General features: G+C 43.4%; 1 protein-coding gene across 3 annotated transcripts; it reads right to left on the reverse strand.

Moving 5' to 3' along the window:
- Positions 1 to 2,369: 2,369 nt before the first annotated feature.
- On the reverse strand, positions 2,370 to 19,491 carry CASP3 (caspase 3). Of its 3 annotated transcripts, none has more exons than XM_080661137.1 (8): positions 19,377 to 19,491; positions 12,483 to 12,550; positions 10,355 to 10,479; positions 6,493 to 6,621; positions 5,871 to 6,046; positions 5,467 to 5,587; positions 4,197 to 4,318; positions 2,370 to 3,416 (listed from the first exon to the last, which is right to left on the reverse strand). In XM_080661137.1, exons 2-8 carry the CDS (start codon positions 12,533 to 12,535, stop codon positions 3,234 to 3,236), a joined length of 909 nt encoding a protein of 302 aa, XP_080517263.1. In that variant the 5' UTR covers positions 12,536 to 12,550; positions 19,377 to 19,491; the 3' UTR covers positions 2,370 to 3,233. The 3 variants fall into 3 exon arrangements, with proteins under 3 accessions (XP_080517263.1, XP_080517262.1, XP_080517264.1); XM_080661136.1 differs by having other exon boundaries at positions 2,373 to 3,416; positions 4,083 to 4,318; positions 19,377 to 19,484; XM_080661138.1 differs by lacking the exon at positions 2,370 to 3,416 and having other exon boundaries at positions 3,961 to 4,318; positions 19,377 to 19,484.
- Positions 19,492 to 19,519: the final 28 nt, after the last annotated feature.

Raw genomic sequence — 19,519 nt, forward strand, 5'->3', positions numbered from 1 at the left:
TGATTTTAATTCCATTTTTGAAGACAGGTAATACCCAGACATGGTTTTAAAAAGTCAAAATGATATAGAAAAACAAACATGAGAAATCTCACTTTCACCCTGCCCCCATCCACCATTTCCATTTATATATTTTTAAATTCTTTTGGTATTTCTTTATTTTTTAAAAAATATATTTTATTGATTTTTTACAGAGAGGAAGGGAGAAGGATAGAGTTAGAAACATCGATGAAAGAGAAACATCGATCAGATGCCTCCTGCACGCCCCCTACTGGGGATGTGCCTGCAACCAAGGTATATGCCCTTGACCGGAATCGAACCCGGGACCTTTCAGTTCGCAGGCCGACGTTCTATCTACTGAGCCAAACTGGTTAGGGCTGGTATTTCTTTATGCAAATGCATATTCTTATCCACACCTTCTCTACCCCTACCCCCCAACTCCCTTTTCACACAAAACACAGCATACTCTCTATAGTGTTGTTTCATCTTTCCCACTTAATCATACATGCTGGCGACCTCTGATCCGCCTCATGCTGTTCTACAGCAAATCCTGTTCCACTGTGCGCGTGCACCATTGTGTATTTAACTTGTCTTTACAGTGGGATTGCTGCCATTTTTGGCATTAAAACGGTGTTGTGATGAATAACTGTGCATGCGATTTTGCACATGTGCAGGTGTATGGGCACTTTGTTTTCCAAGGAGTGAGACTGCTACTTCAGAGTGAATAATTGGATAGGTATTGCCAGAGTCTCCTCCCCAGGGAACTGCAGCATTTCACACTCCCACCACTGGGACAATGCATTCTCCCCCGTTTCCCCTGTGAGAATAAACAGGTCATCTTTTCTGTCAAAGAACAGTTTAGACAGTCGTCATTTTGGATGCATGACTTGGCAGCCGCCATGTTGGCCACATGGCTTGCAGCTCCCCTGGGGGCTGCCATCTTGAAAGAGCAAAGGCCAACCCCTCCCTTTGAATTAGCCAATTACAAAAGACTGTGCGCCTGAACTCCAGTAAAGAGCAAAGGACAGGTCATGTGCATCAGGGATTATAAACCCGAGCAGACTTCCTGCTTGGTGTGCTTACGCTTCCAGACCAAGTGTGCGCACCCGTCTACGTAAAGATGTTTGCCTTGCTGCCTGGCTCCCGAGGATGTTTTGTGTTCTACCAGGACCCCTGACTTGGGGGGCTTGCCTTATTTCTAACACCCCCCACCTGCCAACAGAATGTCATCAAACTTGAGGATTTTTGCCAATCTGATAGATGACAGGTGACACCTTTGTTTAATGTGCTTTTCTCTTATTATGATGGAGCTTAACCTCTTTACCTGGGTATAAGGGACACTTGGCCTTTCTCTGTGAACTGCCTGTTCACGTCCTGGTCCATTTTTCTGTTGAGTTGTTGGTCTTTTTATTTTTCACACCTAAGACTTCTCATATAGTAGAGAGATTAGCATGGGCTCAATTTTCTCAACACAGTACAGAACTATAGCCTTAAAAGTCTTTAAAAAGTTGTTCATGCCACCCTCCACTCCTTGGAAACAGGAATCTCCTATTCCCAATCAGGAGAATTTTATTTAGTTTTCTGACTTCAAAGTAATATCTATTCACTGTAGAAATAGTGGAAGAAGCCCGGTCGGCGTGGCTCAGTGGTTGAGTGTTGACCTATGAACCAGGAGGTCAGGGTTGGATTCCCGGTCAGGGCACATACCCTGGTTGCAGGCTTGATCCCTAATGTGGGGCGTGCAGGAGGCAGCCGATCAGTGATTCTCTCTCATCATTGATGTTTCTATCTCTCTCTCTCCCTCTCTGAAACCAATAAAAATATTTTAAAAGAAATATTGGAAGAAATTTAAAACAACCATGCTCACACTTTCTTACATTCCTTTTCTAAGTAAGTAAAATCGAAAGGGATCACCTACCCTGTCATAACACTGCCCCCCCCAGAGGTGGCCCTCAGTGACCATCAATGGTTTCCGGCGTGTAGCCCAAGTTCTGTTTCCCCCTCTACTAGCCATACTTAAAACTTATGTGGTGGAACATGTTCCATTTCAGCAATATCCTTTCTACTGTTACCTTTCCACAAAGCAACAAAACAAACAAAAATATGGCCATATTTAGGGGTTGTGGTTCTGCAAACCTAGTGCCCTCGTGGCCGTGGTCATTTTAGGAACAGAGCCTCCTGTGAGGGCCAGAAGAACAGAGGTCTGCTTACCTACAGCTCATCTGCCACCGTCTCAAAATATCTGATTATGGGGTCCTGCGGCATCCTCCCTGGCCCTTCCAATTGAAGCTATTAGTTAAAAAACATTTTAACTTCAATTAGTGGCACAACAACGAAAACAACAAAAGACGCTTGAGCGTGTTGGTAATTTTGTTAGAATTTATATTTTGAAATAAATTCATAACTCTTTACAAAATCATCACATGGGAACACACTTTAAGACACTGTTACATGCTGTGTTTACTTAGAAAAAGTTACATAGTAAAAAAAACCCTGTCATTTACAAATGCGAGTTGCTTTCTTTGAGCAAAAGGAAGCTTGAGAATGAGAGCCAGGCCTCCCGCCTGAGGAGCTGGAGCCTGCCTCCGGGGCTGCGCTGCTCCTCGCCTTGTTTCCCGGGCACCAAAGCCAGAAGGCTGGATGCCTTCTCAGTCCTGTGCGCCATGGCCCTTGCATTTCAGAGAGCCGTAAGCAATGATAACAGCACCGTTTTCCTTTGATCGCAGACTTCAGCAGAAAAGAACGCGCTCGGGTGTCTTACTACAGAGGGCGCTCCGGTTTTCGTCTGACGCTCACCATCTTTGGAAAGCTTCCGTCTCAGAGTTTCTGGTTTGGTCAGTGCCTCGGGGAGCCCTCCTCTGGCACAGTCTCCACGCACACAGTCCTCTTCCTGGAGCCGCAGCCTGTGGTCCTGCCCTCATTACACGGGCTGTGCCGTCTGTGCTCAGGCCCAAACCACCTTGTGCTGACAAAGGGCCCCGCACTGATTTACGACGTCCTGCTCACGGTTCACGGCTTATCCTATCCGTTGTATTTCAGTGTGTTCCATGGAATGTCTTCAATTCACGATGCCATCAGCTGCGTCTGCTTGGGAGGATTTTCCCTAACAGCTCTTCAGATTGCTCAGGGACAAACCCGGAGAACCTGCTGGCGATGAGCTGCCCTATAGCACCTTCGAATTCTAGCTCTCCCCTGATAGTAAGGATGCATTCAGCCTTAGAAGTGTCAACTTAGCCCTAGCTGGTTTGGCTCAGTGGATAGAGCGTCCGCCTGCGGACTGAAGGGTCCCAGGTTCGATTCTGGTCAAGGGCATGTACCTTGGTTGCGGGCACATCCCCAGTGGGGAGTGTGCAGGAGGCAGCTGATCGATGTTTCTCTCTCATTGATGTTTCTAGCTCTCTATCCCTTTCCCTTCCGCTCTGTAAAAAATCAATAAAATATATTTAAAAAAAAAAAAAAAAAGAAGTGTCAACTTAGATTGCTCACACTTTCAAGTAAAATATTTAGGTTCTTTTTCAATATTAAACATGATTTTTTACAACAAATACATGTTCAGCATAAACATTACCATATGCTCTGATAAATGGCCTCAAAACACAGCTAATTCATCCAAAGATACCAATTCTAAAATCAAGGTCCTCATGCCTTTGACCATGCACATGGCCCCTAAATTCTAGGACACATTATTCCATCACCACACATTATTCTATCATCATTTCTATAGTTTGATGAAAACTAGAATGCATACTCTTAAATGAGAGCATATCAGTATCAATGAAATTCGTTACTCAATGTTTAACTCCATAATTACTTGAAAATTCAGAGCATAGCACCACTAAAACTTGCTAATTATCAGAGCTTTTAATTTACAATCAGTTCCTCTCATAATTATACCACTACCATTTATTTATTCCTAATTAAACTCAATTTCAACTACCCGATTCTGAGTTTGAGGTAGCGTCATAGTGGCTCTATTGCTACGAAGGTACCCCCGGGAGTACCAGAGTAGATTTAAATGAGGGAAAACACAATATAAAACCATTTTCCCTTGGCAAACAAACTAAAAAAAAAAAAAAAAATCATACATTTCTTTAGTGATAAAAATACAGTTCTTTTGTGAGCATGGAAACAATGCACGGAATCTGTTTCTTTGCATGAAAAGTAGAGTCAAAGGAAAAGGACTCAAATTCTGTCGCCACCTTCCGGTTAACCCGCGTGAGGATGTGCATGAGCTCCAGTTTGTGCGAGTACAGCTTCAGCATCGCACAAAGCGACTGGATGAACCAGGACCCGTCCTTTGAATTTCGCCAGGAATAGTAACCTACAAGGCAAAATACAACCGAAGCGCCATGGGTATCTGATGCTAAATTACGACATCACCACAAAGGTAAAGCAAGCACAAACTTCCGTCAGCATTATTAGCCACGAAAAGGAAAAAAGTACATAAATGACAGGTTTGGTTTCGGGGAAATGATGCTGAGGGGAAAGAAAACAACAACAGGAACGTGTGTTGTGCACACAACGCTGCTTTCGACCAGGAAACAAAAGGAACGAGGATGGACTTCACCACTGAGTTGCTGAGAGTTCTCCTGTCTGGGCTCCTCCCGAAGGGGACGAACCGGTGAACACGCAGACGAAGAAGCGAAAGGCTCATTATAAGGAGCATGGTCTTCAGTCAGACTATTGGTTTATCCAAGAAATAAACTGCTTATGTATGCACACATTTGAGGTCCTAAATTTGTCTACAGAGCACCTGAATAAAGTGTAATACACTCATTACAGAGTATTAAAGTCCACAATGGGAAACAGTGTATTTATTGTAATTTTTTCAGATTAACTATTGGGTTCATTGCTTTTAATTTAGAAATACTTTATTGGAAAAATGCCTAGAGGTTAAAAAAAAATCCTATTTGAAATGTAACTCTGTCTAAAAATACATTTATCCTGAACTTCAAAACTCTGATAGCCTGAGTTAGTTGAATAAATAAATAACTGTACGCACAACAGTTATTTACATGATGATATGTGCAACACACATACACACGAAGTAGAGGCTAATAACCTATTTGTGTATCATTTACTTTATTTCTTTTGCCTCATTCCACTTCTACCCTCCAAGTACAACTCATATTTAACTTTTTAATTTCTCATCTTCCAAAGAATTCCTGGAAAACATACCTCTCCCCTATTCCAAGAAGTGGGTGAAGCGCCGAGTTGGCCTATATTACAATATAGTATCCTATCTGATATTAGTTTCATGAATGACACTGTAAGTTGCTTTCTTATAGGTGTCTATTTTCTAGCCAAACTTGGCTAAAAACCACTTTTGAGACCTTTCTGTGGTCAAGGTACCCTAAAGCACAAACAAGTTAGCTATTTTTTATGGATATCAAAATATTGACAGCCTTTGGAACATACTCTCCATTGTTTAAAACGTACATATAACATTCAGGGGTTGTGACTTCTTACCAGGTGCTGTAGAATACGCATACAAGAAGTCTGCCTCCACTGGAATTTTCTGACACGCCATGTCATCATCAATATTACTGTCAGTCTCAATACCGCAGTCCAGTTCTGTACCTCGGCAGGCCTAGCCATTAGAGAAGAAACATTTATTTTTTTTAAAATGTGTACACACATAACTGATTTCTAAGAAATGTAAGGCTATGTAAAAGTTGATGTTAATTATGCAGAATCTTTTTGATGCAAGTCTAAAATTAAGATTCATCTGTGTCTCCTAGTGGTAGTTAAAATGAATAAGAAAGTAACAATAGCTCAGTAGCTTCAGGGAAAAAATCCTTTGGCTAATCCACTATTGAGTGACTTAATCCCCAATACATCCTCTGTAGCCAAGATGCTCAGTTATAGATTACCTGAATAATGAAAAGTTTGGGCTTTCCAGCTAGACTTCTGCAGTAATCCCCTCGGAAAAAACTTGTTAATTTTCTCAGGTCAACAGGTCCATTTGTTCCAAAAATTATTCCTTCGTCACCATGGCTTAGAAGCACGCAAACGAAACTGCTCCTTTTGCTATGATCTTCTTTAGAAACTGGAAAAATGTTTACAAATAAGAAAACAAACAAACAAAAAACAACACAACTCTATTCAACAATCTCACACATACTATCTATAATAATACAAATGTAATATGCTAATTAGACCAGACAGCCGAACGACCTTCCAGATGGCCTTCAGGACGAAGCCGGGGCTGCGAGGGCTGAGCCCCTTGCACGAATTTCGTGCACCGGGCCTCTAGTATGGGAATAAGATGAAGAAACTGAGAACAGAACTAAGAGATCATCTAAACCCAACTAGGGGCACGAATAACTCTGGTCTTGCCTATGTAAGATACATAGAGTAGGATTATGCACAGTATAGTTCTACAATTCTTCTGTTCTACTATTATATGTATAATTACAGCTAGACCTCGGACAATAAAATTGTCCTTGGGTAAAACTGGACAATGAAGGCATTCTTTTATTAATTATTTCTTACCGCTGCACATCAGTTCCACAATTTCCTCGCGGGTAAGGTCATTTTTGTTCCTGACTTCATATTTCAAGCTCGTGAATGTTTCCCTGAGGTTTGCTGCATCGACATCTGTACCCGACCGGGATGTCATTCCTTGGAACAGAAAGGATTACTTTTATTTGGATTTTTTAAAAAAGATTAACTGCTCTGAAATGAAATGAACTTTTCAATAATTCACACAATCAACAATAATTCACACAATCCACAATAAATTCAATTATTCTTATCACAGTGACACAAAGTCGTTTTAATTTCTGAGCATCTGAGACACTTCCTATGTGAGCTTTCAGTGTGCCATCGTGTAAGCAGACGCCAGTGTGCTATAGTCACCAGGATGTCTTTCATAGCTGCTACCGGCCATGGGCAAACTACGGCCCGCGGGCCGGATCCGGCTGTTCTATCCGGTTCTCTTGCTCTCCCCTCAGCTCCTTTACTTTGAATTTATATTAGTTCACACAAACACTCCATCCATGCTTTTGTTCCGGCCCTCCGGTCCAGTTTAAGAACCCATTGTGGCCCTCGAGTCAAAAAGTTTGCCCACCCCTGTCTAGACGGTGACAACAGAAACAACTCAAATGTCTAAAGGGTGATTTGGTTACATACGTTGACTCATTTATATAATGGAATACTGTGTTGCCATTAAAATTACTGTAGACAAAATTTTGCCATGGGAAATGGTCATTCCTTAAAAAAGACTAAAGAATAATAAATAATTTCTTAAAAATTTATTTATTTATTTAGTTGTTGTTAATCCTCGCCCAAGGATACTTTTTCATTGATCTTTAGGGAGAGAAAAAGAGATATGGAGGAAAGACAGAGAGAAACATCAATGTGAGAGAAACACATCTATTGGTTGCCTCCTGCACTAGCCCCAACCAAGACCTGGGCCAGGGAGGAGCCTGCAACCGAGGTACGTGCCCTTGACCGGAATCGAACCTGGAACCCTTTGGTCCACAGGTCAACACTCTGTCCACTGAGCCAAACCAGCTAGGGCAATAATTTTTTAGAGAAAAAAATTATATGTATCTAATAATACATACATCTCACACACTGAGAGGAACTGTATTTCTTTGATTTTATGTTCCCCACAATTTTAATATACATCGCTACTTTCACAATGTCTTTTTAAGAAATAAAAAATGAAAACACAAACCATTACCAAATGATACTGTTCACCGGCATTCTGCTATGGGCAATCTCCTTTAATCCTTCCACCCACCATGAGACAGTTCCTACGACTGGCTTCATTTGTCCAGATGTAGGACACAAACACACAGGAGCTCGGGAACTTTCTGCAGTAGCAAAGCCAGTGTGAGGCCGCGCCCCAGGGTCCTGGGCTTTCATCACACCTTTGTAGCACCTTCCCCATAAAGGTACAGTTTGATTGTACCAGGCACTCAGGTTAAAAATGCTAAAGTGCTGGGGGGAACACACCTTAGGACTGATTAAAATTAAGATGCATGAATGGAAAAAAGAATGTCTTTATCTCCACAGTATTATTTATGAGTAGTGTAATTATGAGTGATTTTAATTTTTCTCTTTGGCTAATCTGAAATTTCTATTATGGGCATATATTATTTTTATAATTTCCAAGGGGCTTTTTGAACATTTTTAGAGAGGAAGGGAGAGGGAGAGAGAAATACCGATGTGAAAGTGAAACAGGCTGGCTCCTGCATGCCCCCTACCAGGATGAAGCAGCAACCAGAGCATGTGCCCTGCCCGGGAATCAAACCTGCAACCTTTCCGTGCCACGGACAATGCCCAACCAACTGAGCCACACTGGCCAGGGCTGATTTCCCCGAGGTTTTACCATTGGAAAGGCTGAGGACATGCACTGTGTGACAAGGTGACCGAATTCTGGTCCTGGTTTGTGGGCACTTAGTGGTAGAAGAGAAAACATCAGACTGCCAGAGATTGTTGTGAAAACCTGACCTTGAAATCTCAAAGCAGAAAAGAAGCTCACTCTAAGGCTAAAATCAGGCTACTGGTCTAAGTGTTTTTTTAGGGAAAGAGTGGAATGACAACCTTTTTATAAAAGCATAGGTTCAATGTAAAATTCTACAGGAGAAGGGAATCATTACTAGCAATGTGAGGCACAACATCTAATGGCTGAATGTGGCATCTCAATTTATAGCCAATAAAGGCAGTAAATATGGTGCCATTCAGATTTAGACATCTATTTTCAGCTGATCTCTCCTCACTTCTATAGCAAACCTAACATCAAATCCTGCTTCTCTTTCCAGTGTAATCTCGCTTCTTGCCATTTTCCACCACTCTGGATCTGCTGTCTCTAGTGTCTTTAAATAAAAATTAATTCTAATATGATTTAATATGCCAATTCAAAGAATTATCAGAGCATCAATTTATAGGTGAAAAAATTGACAAAAATAGCCAAAATGTTCATTCTTTGGTCAATTTTGCAAATCAAGTGAATGGTATATTTAGGGTGTGGAATACTATATAATCATTAAAATATCAGATACAAAAATTATATGGCACCATAAAAATGCTTATATCACAGTAAGTGGAACAAGCAGGATACAATGTTGCTTGCATATTATGAATAAAATTAACCTTTGAAAGAAACTGTCAAGGAAAAAATAGCAAGCAATATATCACGATGTTAATTAGCTTTTTAGGATTGTGAGGAATTTTGTTTTTTTACAACTTACTGTTCTAATCTTCTAAAAAGATTCTGAAAGGTATTATTAGATTCAAACTGTACACCATAGAGGCCGAGAAGGGGACTTGGTGATCATGCCACGTGAACCTAACAGGAGTTTCAGTACAGTGTTGGAGGTGGAAAGCAGGGAATACCAGTTTAAGGGGGTTGGAAGGGAGTGAAGATGGCAAGCTTAAAGCACAAGTTTTTAAAATGTAGGGAAGGAGACAAAAAATAGATCCAAACTTACGAGGAAGCAGGACAGAAGAAAGGTCTCATTGAGAGGAGGAGTCTGGCCTCTTGGCAGGGAAGAGGAAAAAGTCAACAGGGCAGATGAAGACACAGGAAGTGAAGAAACAGGGAGTTGGCTCAGAGCTGGCTGCAGTCAGGTGCCAAGGCTGAGGCTAATTCTGCCACTAAGTTACCTGTGGGACTCTGCAGGGAGCTTAGCCTTTAGCATCTAAGAGTGGTTACTTTTCAGGGTTGCTGTAAAATTAGATGAGACAATAACTCTGAGGTACCTTGCAGTTCCTGGAAAGGAAAAACACTACTACTTACTATTTGTTGTGATCCTCTCAGGAGCATAAAAGAGGGGGCAGATGGATAAAGAAGCAAGGGTTGCAGAAGTCAGGGCAGAGAGGCCGACATTCAGCTACGAGGGTAGGTGTTGGAAAAGGGAGAGATTTTGATGATGGTAGAAGATTAGCTACAGAAGAGTTCATCTGTGTTGTGGAGCCTGTAGCATCCTACTGTATCTCCACTTCATGGCTATTCTGTGTCATCTATATATATAAAAGCCTAAGCGACCATTATGACCGAACGACTGACCGGTAGTTATGACATGCACTGACCCAGACCTTGCTGCTGGGGCCCTGACAGCCCCAAATCTGGTTCACCTGCACCCCAAACCCAAACAGGAAGGAGGAGGGAGCCCGATTCCTCATGGAATCAGCCAACCTCTCTTGGCCCCTCCCCCTAGCCAGCCGTCCCCCCTCCCCCCATCAGCCCAGATTGCTGGCCAGGCTGAGGGACCCCACCCGTGCACGAATTCGTGCACCGGGCCTCTAGTAGTGTAATAACATCAATACTACCTTTTCTATTATTCCAAATATAAATGGTACAAATATTTGAAGAGTTAAAAAAAAATTAGGTCATGATACATACCAGTGCTTTTATGGAAGTTCTTATTATTGATTATTACACATAAGCCCATTTCGGGATAATCCATTTTGTAAGTATTGTCCAAGGATATTCCAGAGTCCATTGATTTGCTGCCATGGAAGGGCTTTCTGTTTGGAAATCAAACGACAGTTTACAAAGTTGCTGTTCTCATCGATACCACTGTATGGCCCATAAGCACAGTGAGCAGTCGAAGGTCACGCAGATGCCGTGTCAGCGCCAAGGCTGAAGGTATGTGTTGGCCTTCAGAGTGCAGGCTTTTAATCTCTATACTCTGCTTTCCCCTGAATTTTACTAAAATTCCATCAAATACATTTTTCACTTTAAAAATTTTTTGTAACTTTGTGAAACAGTTTATCTTTCAAGGTAAGATTAAGATCTTAAAAATTACCCTGAAATGATAGGAAACCAACAAAAGGCAGATATGACTCAAAGCACAATGTGTATCACAATTCCTAATTGTTCCTTAAAACCTATGAGCTGAACAAATTAAAAATTTATTAATACACAGAATCACTATTGTAAATAATGGAAAATACTCGTCTGAAGGCCACTTATCCAAAAACCTCTATGATCCAGACCAGGGCCAGTCAACTCTTCCTCAAAAGGGCCAAATACTAAGCATTTTAGACTTGCCGGCCACACAGTGTCTGTCGCAGCTACTCCACTCAGCCGCTGAAAGTAGCCCAGGGCGATATTTAAACATACGGGTGTGGTTATGTCCCAATAAAACTTGACCAAGAGGGAGTGTAAGCTTGACCCCTGGTCTAGACCAGGAATCAGGAAACAACAGGTGTGGGGACAAACATCGGGATCTACAGTCCACGCACTCTGCACTTTATCTGAGAGCACTGCACATTACACACAGCTCTGAAACAGTGGGTGGGGAAAGATTAGAACAGTAAGTTGGAAGTTAAGGAAGTCAATGTCAGAAACAAACGATTATATTTATCACTAAAGGTGACGAGCCCGCATTTTACAGATAAGAAAGTTCAAACTCTGAAAGCTGAGTGACTTGTTGAAGGTCACACAGATAATGGATCCCGGAATTAATTCCCCACCACCTCCTGCTGCCCCTGAGGGCACATGCTCCTCTACAGGCAATAATAGAATAGCTAGACTGGTAGGGGACACTCTGATAAGCAGCAGAGACTCAAAAAGCTTAGGACCATGATGATAACATACCATAGGATCAAAACAGACCTAAATCTATTTTGGGCTCCCATACAATTTGCTATTAAATTATGTCCTAGTATGATATAAAAAGATATGAAAATGTGTAAATCATTTTGAATGGGTTTAAAAAGAAATTGAAATCCTCTAAAATGAGCTCGTATTTCAAAGTTTAATTTCTAGGAAAATTCCTTTACTAAACAATCACAGCTAAATTCTTATGGGCAACCTGTTAACAGTATTGCTGTAATACTACCATTTAGTACTAGAATTAGTCTGTAATTCCCTGAATGGTCCAGAATAGTAGTAATACTGGGTCCCAGAAATAAACTTTCAGAATTAAAAGTATCACAAGAGATCCCAAATAGATAATAAAGACATGAATTAAGAGTGTTTGAGTTTTATCTCTTTCCTTTCTCTATCTGCTGGTTATTGGAAGCATTAACACACAGAATATCCCAAATAGAAAGAATGGGAAAATAAAGGGTAAAAGATAATCTGTAACTAGGCAATTTTTCTCCAGATTGAGAATTGGCATTTCATGTTAGCCTTAAAACTCACAGGTAAACAGGAGGCCAAAAACACCCCCCCCAACGTGAACCCTCTCACCCTGCAGAGCAGTTTGGGGAGGGACAGGAGCCTTTGAGTCCTGCCTCTCCTGTGAGGCCCCTCTACTTCCGGGACTGGGCTTCCGAGTAGGGGCACAGTAATGGATCTGACCTTTCCCTCAATGTTACGCCCAGTTCTGGGATATCTTTGTTTTAAAGAGGAGACTCGGGGGATAGGTTAACATGCGGAAAGCCACACAGCTGCTGAGGTAGAAAGCCAAGTGGGTCTCTCTGGCTTGGCGCCCCATCCTCTTTCTGCTTCCCCACTCCTCAGAATTTGCTGTATCCCAACCGTCTTTCTCTCGTTATATGGATCCCATGGAAATACTCACATGTCCGAATTCCTGATGGACTTTGAATCCACTGAGTTTTCAGTGTTCTCCATGGATACTTTTATTAACTAGAATATAAAGAAAATAGAAAGTAGTCAAAGTCAGTCACTATACGATCACTGCCTTATATTAATTATTCCAAAGATTATTTCTCCAAGTTAATACATAACATGGACATTTCCACATTAGGTTGCCACTCCTCCCTCTGCTTCCTCTGCACTGATAAAGGTTTCTGTGAGTCAAACCTGAGAATAATCCTTTGTAAAGGTGTGTGTAATGCAGCCCATTACTCTCTCAATCTCTTTTTCTTTTTTCACTGAGGAAGAAGAATTAGTTGTACACTGAGATCTCATTGACAAGAAGGCTACCAGTAGGGGCTGTCCTTGCTGGGGGAAGGACCAGCAAGCACAAAGGTCCTGCAAGGGCCTGGTGTATTCATGATCAGGAGGCCAGTTTAGACAGCGCACGGTAAAGGGAGGGAAGGCGCGAAGGGAGATTAAGCAGGAAAGGCAAGATCACACAGGACCTTCGGAGCCAGGGGCGGCTCCGATTCTGTCCTGGCTGCCAGGGGAAACCACGAGAAACAGCATGCTTTTGAAAGACTGCCCTGGCTGCTGGGCAGAGGAGCAGCAGCTGTAAGGCCTGGCAGAGGCACACAGGCCAGCGAAAAGCCTTCGGAATAGTTCTGGCAAGTGATGATGGGAGTTTGAACTAGAGCTGAACAGTGGATAAAGGTGGTTAAGAGGCTGGAACTCAGGGACAGATCAGGGCTGGAGAAATACTGGGCACTCTGGTACTCAGAGGGTTCCTAGAGGAAGTAGGCCAGAGAGGTGGTGGTGGAATCGGGTGAATGTGGGGTACCAGAGCTCGCGGAAGTCTTTCAAGGAGGGTTGGGCTGCTTCAGATCTTGCTAAGAGGTCAGTTCAGAAGAGGTCAGAGGACCATTGGCTTAAAGTGATGCGTACAGTGGGGACTGTTAGGAAAAACTGTCCAAGGCTTGGAAATGGGCAAAGGAAATTACTAGGTATGATTTCAGTGTGGTGCTGGGCACTGCCTACAGGAATCGCAGGGACTGGGTGTCCTATCTCTGCTTTCTGATATCAGAGATGAGATAGACAGTGTTGTTTCAGGAAGGTAGTTGGTGGCTAAAATAAAATAACAACATGAATTCTTTCAGAGTAGGATTTAAGAGAGTCTAATTATTTGAGAAGGATTTCTCAGGAACAAACACTATAATATACTTTGTTCCTTCATTATTAGTATCTGAGTAATATATACACTGAGTGGCCAGATTATCATGCGTTCAGAGATCATAATAATCTGGCCACTCAGCAGTGGACCTTCATACACTATGAAAAGATTGGGTAACGGTAAATAAAATCCTCATTGCATCAGACAGGTGCACATTTGCTCTCTCACTGTCACCATCTGCTTTTCCCACATGAAGGCACCAGCCTCACTCCTGGGAGCAGGGCCCTCTGCCTGCAGGAGCTGGTGTCAGACTCGGCATTACCTCACGGCCATTAGCTAATGCCTGGCTGCATGCAAGCTGTGCCGGGGCTGGTGATCTCATCTTAGGAGGACAAAAAAATTATCCCCCAGGGGAAAATTTAATGGCCTCAATGCTAACAGGAGTTTAAGTTCTTAGAACATTTTCAGTTGACAAAACATAAATAGGAAAATATACAATAGGGGTTTTAAAATCATATCCTGGCACAGCAGTGACTTAACACTATTTGTTTCTGTCTGTATGTAATTATTTCCATCAATTCAGGATATTGATGGTATTAGGTCTCGGACAAGTTCTAAGTATGTCTACCAATTGAAATGAGACAACCGGAAATCGGGTCTTAGAATCTCAATCTCCTCTAGTCCCTATATCCTTTCAGCACTTAGCACTAAAGCTACAAGAGTCAGATCTTCAAAAATCAGTGCAATAAGAAGTAAAGCAGAATTAATCATCTACAGAGTTAAGGCAGAGGAATACAAGTTAATTTTTTGGGTAAAATTGAAATTTTGACTTGAAATTATGACGTATTAAAATTTGGAGGGAAAAAACGAAACCCTGGTATTAAAATGAATAGTTAGAAAGTGTGCTAATGGTAAAGGTTTCAAAACGAGATATTAAATGAGTATAACCAGTCTGAGAGATTCCCACTCAGCTAACGTGTCACCCACATACTCGTCTCTACCCTAATGCGTTTTAAATCTCAAAATGACACATAAGAACTAACGCTGCTCACTTTTGAATCATCTCCGAGAATATGGATCTCGTAAAAAATTTTTTAAGATTTACCAAAACAGCTATCCAAAGAAAAGGTCTGAAAACCACAATGCCTGCCTATGTCACTTGAGTGCTGGGAACGAAGTGTTACGTAATAACAGTTCCTCTCTAGCAGGCTCATCCCGGCAAGACCGGGGGAAGAGGCACTGTTACGTATGGATTATTTATTTACGTATTTCTGGTCAGTCCTTCCAACCATGCTGAGGCATGATGATTCCCGCTTCATAGTTCAGTCGACTGATGCTTAGAGCAGTTAAGCAACTGAGAAGTGGCAGAGCCAGGATGCAAACCAGGATCTGTCCATCTCGAGGGGCAGACTCCCGCGGGTCCACACAGCTTAGTCACACAGGAAGGGTAATACGATCCATGTTTCCAGGGAAGGAAACAAAAATCCCTAAGGAGAAGCTCTAATCAAGGAGACAAAAGGCCTAAGTTCCATGGAAGAAACGGACTGCAGAGACACGGAAATGGTATTCAGTAGCCCAGTCGGTGTGGGTCAGTGGTTGAGTGTCAACCTATGAACCAGGAGGGAATTTGGAGGGAAAAAACAAAACCCTGGTATTAAAATGAATAGCTAGCTAGACTGATTCCCCGTCAGGGCACCTGCCTAAGTTCCGGGCTTGACCCCCAGTAGATTCTCATCATTGATGTCTCTATTCTCCCTCTTCCTTCCTCTCTGAAATCAGTAAAAATGTATTTAAAAAATAGTACATAGTAGGTTTACTTTAATTAACAAAGAAAACAGAAATGATGGTTAGGGTGCTTCTGATGCATCTGGGTTACTTACCTCTAAAAGTAAAATAACCAATTTCATGTTAAGCAGCCAGTATAAGTCATGAAGACATATTTTCAAATCTCGGTTTCTCTCTACAGGAACCTTCTGTAAGAAGGACTCCTGGAAGACCGTGCCTCTGCCAAAGAACACGAAAAACGCCAGGAGTGTATTTATTACCTGCCAGGGGGCAAAGTCTCAAAAGCTGTCACATTTCCAGATTTAGTAAGCGAAACAGAAAGAACATACTCTTCACAGTAGTTTGGATAAGATTTCTGCTATAATGTGCTTGAGGTTCTGTTGAAATTGTTTCCCATTTGGTCTCTGAATTTCTTTAGGGACTTATAAGAAGCACCAAAACTGGACATTGTCACTGGGCCTGGCAAAGTTGATCTTTTAATATTTATTTTATAATTAAGGTGAAAACACACCACCGGCAAATAAAATTAAATACAACAAAATTAAGTTTTAGTTGTGCCAGACAAACAAAATCCAAAAAGACAGACTAGCGTACTCCCCACTTTAAAGCCACAAGCCTTGCAAGGGGTCTGTCTTCCCCTCTTCTGAGGCCCTAAGATAGTATTTTTAGGGGGGACAAAAGGGGAATGGGAAAGTCCTGCAGACCTAAATATGTTGTATGACATCCAGGCAGAGTGAAGGACCTTGGATACCTTCTATAAAAATCACAGATCACCTATACGGCCTCCTTCTGAGAACCAATGAGAACCACTCCTCTGTAGAAGTAAAAGCTGATTCAGGTTTACAACCACCTTGCCTGCCAGGGCACGTTTGAAACTGAGAAGTTAGTCTCAGGGGTACTGATTCATTTGTCCCATAACAATCTACTGAACACCAACTGTGTGCAGAGTTCTGTAGTAAACCCTGAGAGTATCGAGGAATGGGAGAGACCAAGATCCTATCCCTATGTGGGACTTCAACAATGCTCACTGGTATTCCAAAGTGGCCCAACCAGGCAGAGGCCAGACAAGGTCAAGTTTGTGTCAGATAATGTCCTCTTATTCCACCCTAATTCAGGAGCTCTATTAGCAATTTGAAGGCAAGAACAAAATAGGCAGAGAAATAACATTACATAGAGATTTACAAAGCATTGTCACAGATACTGCATTTTATACTCACAACCGCCTCATGAGGCGTGTGTATTATTTATGCCTAATTTATGGATGAGCTGGTGAAGTGCAAGCCTTGGGACCCGGCCTCAGGTCCTCTGACTCCAGAGGACCTATTCCCTAGCCCCCTCCATTACATTCCTATTTGTTAAATGTGTACAAAACAGTATCTAACAGTCTAAGAATTCCCACATGTTTCCTAGGCCCACAAACACCAGTCAGCGCTCCCATCTGTGAAGCACAATTTAAAAAAACTATCTAACAGTAGGCACCAGAATGGACTTAATGCCATTCATGAAAATAAAGACTGCTTTCCAGCATTAGAAGGGGGATGAAGCAGTAAGAGATTGTGTTAAATTAGGTTTGAAAGCAAAACAGCAAAGAAGCATTGTAAATGTCGTTATCAGATAAGGTATCAGTCTTTTAAAACGGCAGGAGGCAAGGCCTTTTTTCAGGATAGTAAAAGCAAACCTGATTTAATTAGGTACAGAGTTTCATCTTTTTTACTGTGAACAGGTTTTATTGCCAAACTCCAATAAACGGTCCATTCATTAAAATACATAACTTTCAACAGCCTTCTTTTGCAAAAAAAAAACACAGAACAAAACCAAAGCTCAAACTTCAAGTTGTGACAGGAATGATTTAAGCTTTACATTTCATTCTTAGAGATCATGTATGTACAACACATTCAAACTGGCCGAGCACACTTTGATACAGGCTGGTCTAACCACCGTGCTTAGCACCTGTTACAATCTTGTACACTCACATTGTTACAGCAACTCCATATTTCACCTCTACCATTCCTTTCTGATCCACATCTTTTAATTTGCTAAGTAATCCTGAAACGGTTTAGCTTTCCTGGATAGGGTGTAATAATTAGAAAGCATAAATTTGCAGTGTGGACAGTTCCAGGCCCTGGGTATGGAAAAAAACAGTAAGCAAGCAACGGCAAAGGATATGACTTTTTTCTTAGGAAGTGACACATGCAAAAGGGACACATAATAGGAAAACTCTGAAGAGTTTCGTAAGAATAGAAACATACACAGGGGTTCCTCAAGCAAATGTGATGTGATGGAGGGAGAGAGGGAATGCAAGTGCGCCAGGCAGAGAACAAGTATGAAGATCCGCATGGCTGCCCTAGCCTGTTTAGCTCAGTGGATAGGGCCTCCGTCTGTGGACAGAAGGGTCCCGGGTTCAATTCCCGTGAAGGGCATGTATCCGTTGCAGGCTAGATTCCCCGCCCTGTTTGGGGCTGTGGGAGGCAACCAACTGATGTGCCTCTCTGTCTCTTTCCCTCCCTTCTACTCTCTCTAAAAGTCAAAGGGAAAATATCCTCAAGTGAGGATTAACAAAAACAAAACAAAACAAAAGATCTGCATGGCTATGTAGAAAGTGAAGAGGCCCTATAAGGAAAGATAAGGTGGGGGAGGGGACCAAGGCGCCAACCTGGGCTTGGCTTTGTTAAGAGACTGGGTTTATCATTCGGGCAAAGGAACCACTTTCTAGGTTTTTATTTTGTAAAGATAAAAACCTGTGCTATCAGGAATAGGGGGTAGGGTGGGGGAGGGCAGTAGGTCTGGAAGTATGGAGACCTGTAACCAGGCCAGGTGAGAGCCTAGGGTGGCTTAAGTCCGTGATAGAAAGAAGTAGACAGATCTAGTGGGCATACAGGAGGTCAAGGTGGCTTGAAGGCTAACTGGGGAAGGAGCTGAGAAAGAGTTGGGAAGATTGGTTCCTGGTTTGTTGGTTTGGGTGTCCCAAGGAAAGCAGCAGCTGCCTTGAGAACAAAACACACTTTAAACAGAGTGACCCTCTTCTTCAACACCCCCTGGGAGGGGGGTGGTGGCGGGGGTGAGAGTAGGTGGGGGTGGGGTTCAAAGCAGCTCCCAGGTGACTTTGGCCTTGGATACAAAGCCACAGGGATGAATGAGCTGGAAGGATTCACGAGGTCTCGAAAGGAATAGGAATTTAAAGCTTCAAATTACTTCGCGGGAAAACTGAGTCACACAATTAACGCGAGAAAACCTAAGCCCGAGATAGAAAATATCTGAGACCACAACCCCAGTCCAATAAAGGGAGGAGCAGCCCCAGGGCCAGCGCCGCATCAACAGCACCACACCCGCCTGCTGCCCGGAGGCCTCCCGTCCTCTGGACATTGTTTCTGGTCGCCAATCTCCCTTAGCACCTTCCCGATCCAAATCTCAGCCCGCAGCCCTGGCCACTCTCACTTCCCAAGCATCCCGCTGCCTCCCGCCCCGGGATCCAGCCTCCTGCTACCCGGCCTCGGTCTCCGGCCCGGCCTCCGAGGCCTTCCCCGCCCGGCTCCGCGCCCCGGGTCCAGCCTCCTGCTTCCCGCCCGCCCGCCCACCTCCTTACCCTTCCCCATCAGCCTGGACGCTCCTGGCCCGGCCTCTGGATCATCGGTCCGGCCAACCGGGTCTCCACTGTCCGGCCTCCACACCCCCAGCCCGGCCTCCCACCTCCCACCACCCAGGCCGGACTCCTGCTCCGTGGGCCTCAGTGCAAGTCCTCGCAACCCCCGTCGTGGCAGAACAAAAGATCCGCTGCCCGGATCGAGCCCTTCGCCTCCGTCACCCTGGAGCAGCTGCAGGCCTGAGCTGGTCGCAGAGGGGGCGCTGGGCTTGGGAGGATGGAGGGAGCGGGCCCAGGACTGCCGGCCCCGCGGGAGAAGGGGCGAGGGCAGCACTCACCGCACAGCCCGCGCACAGCCACCGCACAGCCCCAGCCTCCCCACAGCCGCGTCTCAGCTCCGTCTCAGCTCGGTTTACGCGGCGAGAGACCAGCGTCCAGATACCCTGCTGGCCCCGCCCCTCGGCCTCCCCCTGCTAGGCCC

Source organism: Plecotus auritus (genome assembly GCF_963455305.1).
Source record: "Plecotus auritus genome assembly, chromosome: 3".
Taxonomy (NCBI): domain Eukaryota; kingdom Metazoa; phylum Chordata; class Mammalia; order Chiroptera; family Vespertilionidae; genus Plecotus; species Plecotus auritus.

Bases quoted from the DNA above. Each gene is read 5' to 3' on its own strand.
- CASP3 (XM_080661137.1), bottom strand. From the start codon at position 12,535: ATGGAGAACACTGAAAACTCAGTGGATTCAAAGTCCATCAGGAATTCG. The intron at 5,588-5,870 runs GTAATCTATAAC...TCTAATGGCTAG, and splicing joins CCAAACTTTTCATTATTCAG to GCCTGCCGAGGTACAGAACT. The intron at 3,417-4,196 runs GTGGCGACAGAA...GATTTTTTACAG, and splicing joins TCACGCGGGTTAACCGGAAG to AGCGGAAGGGAAAGGGATAG.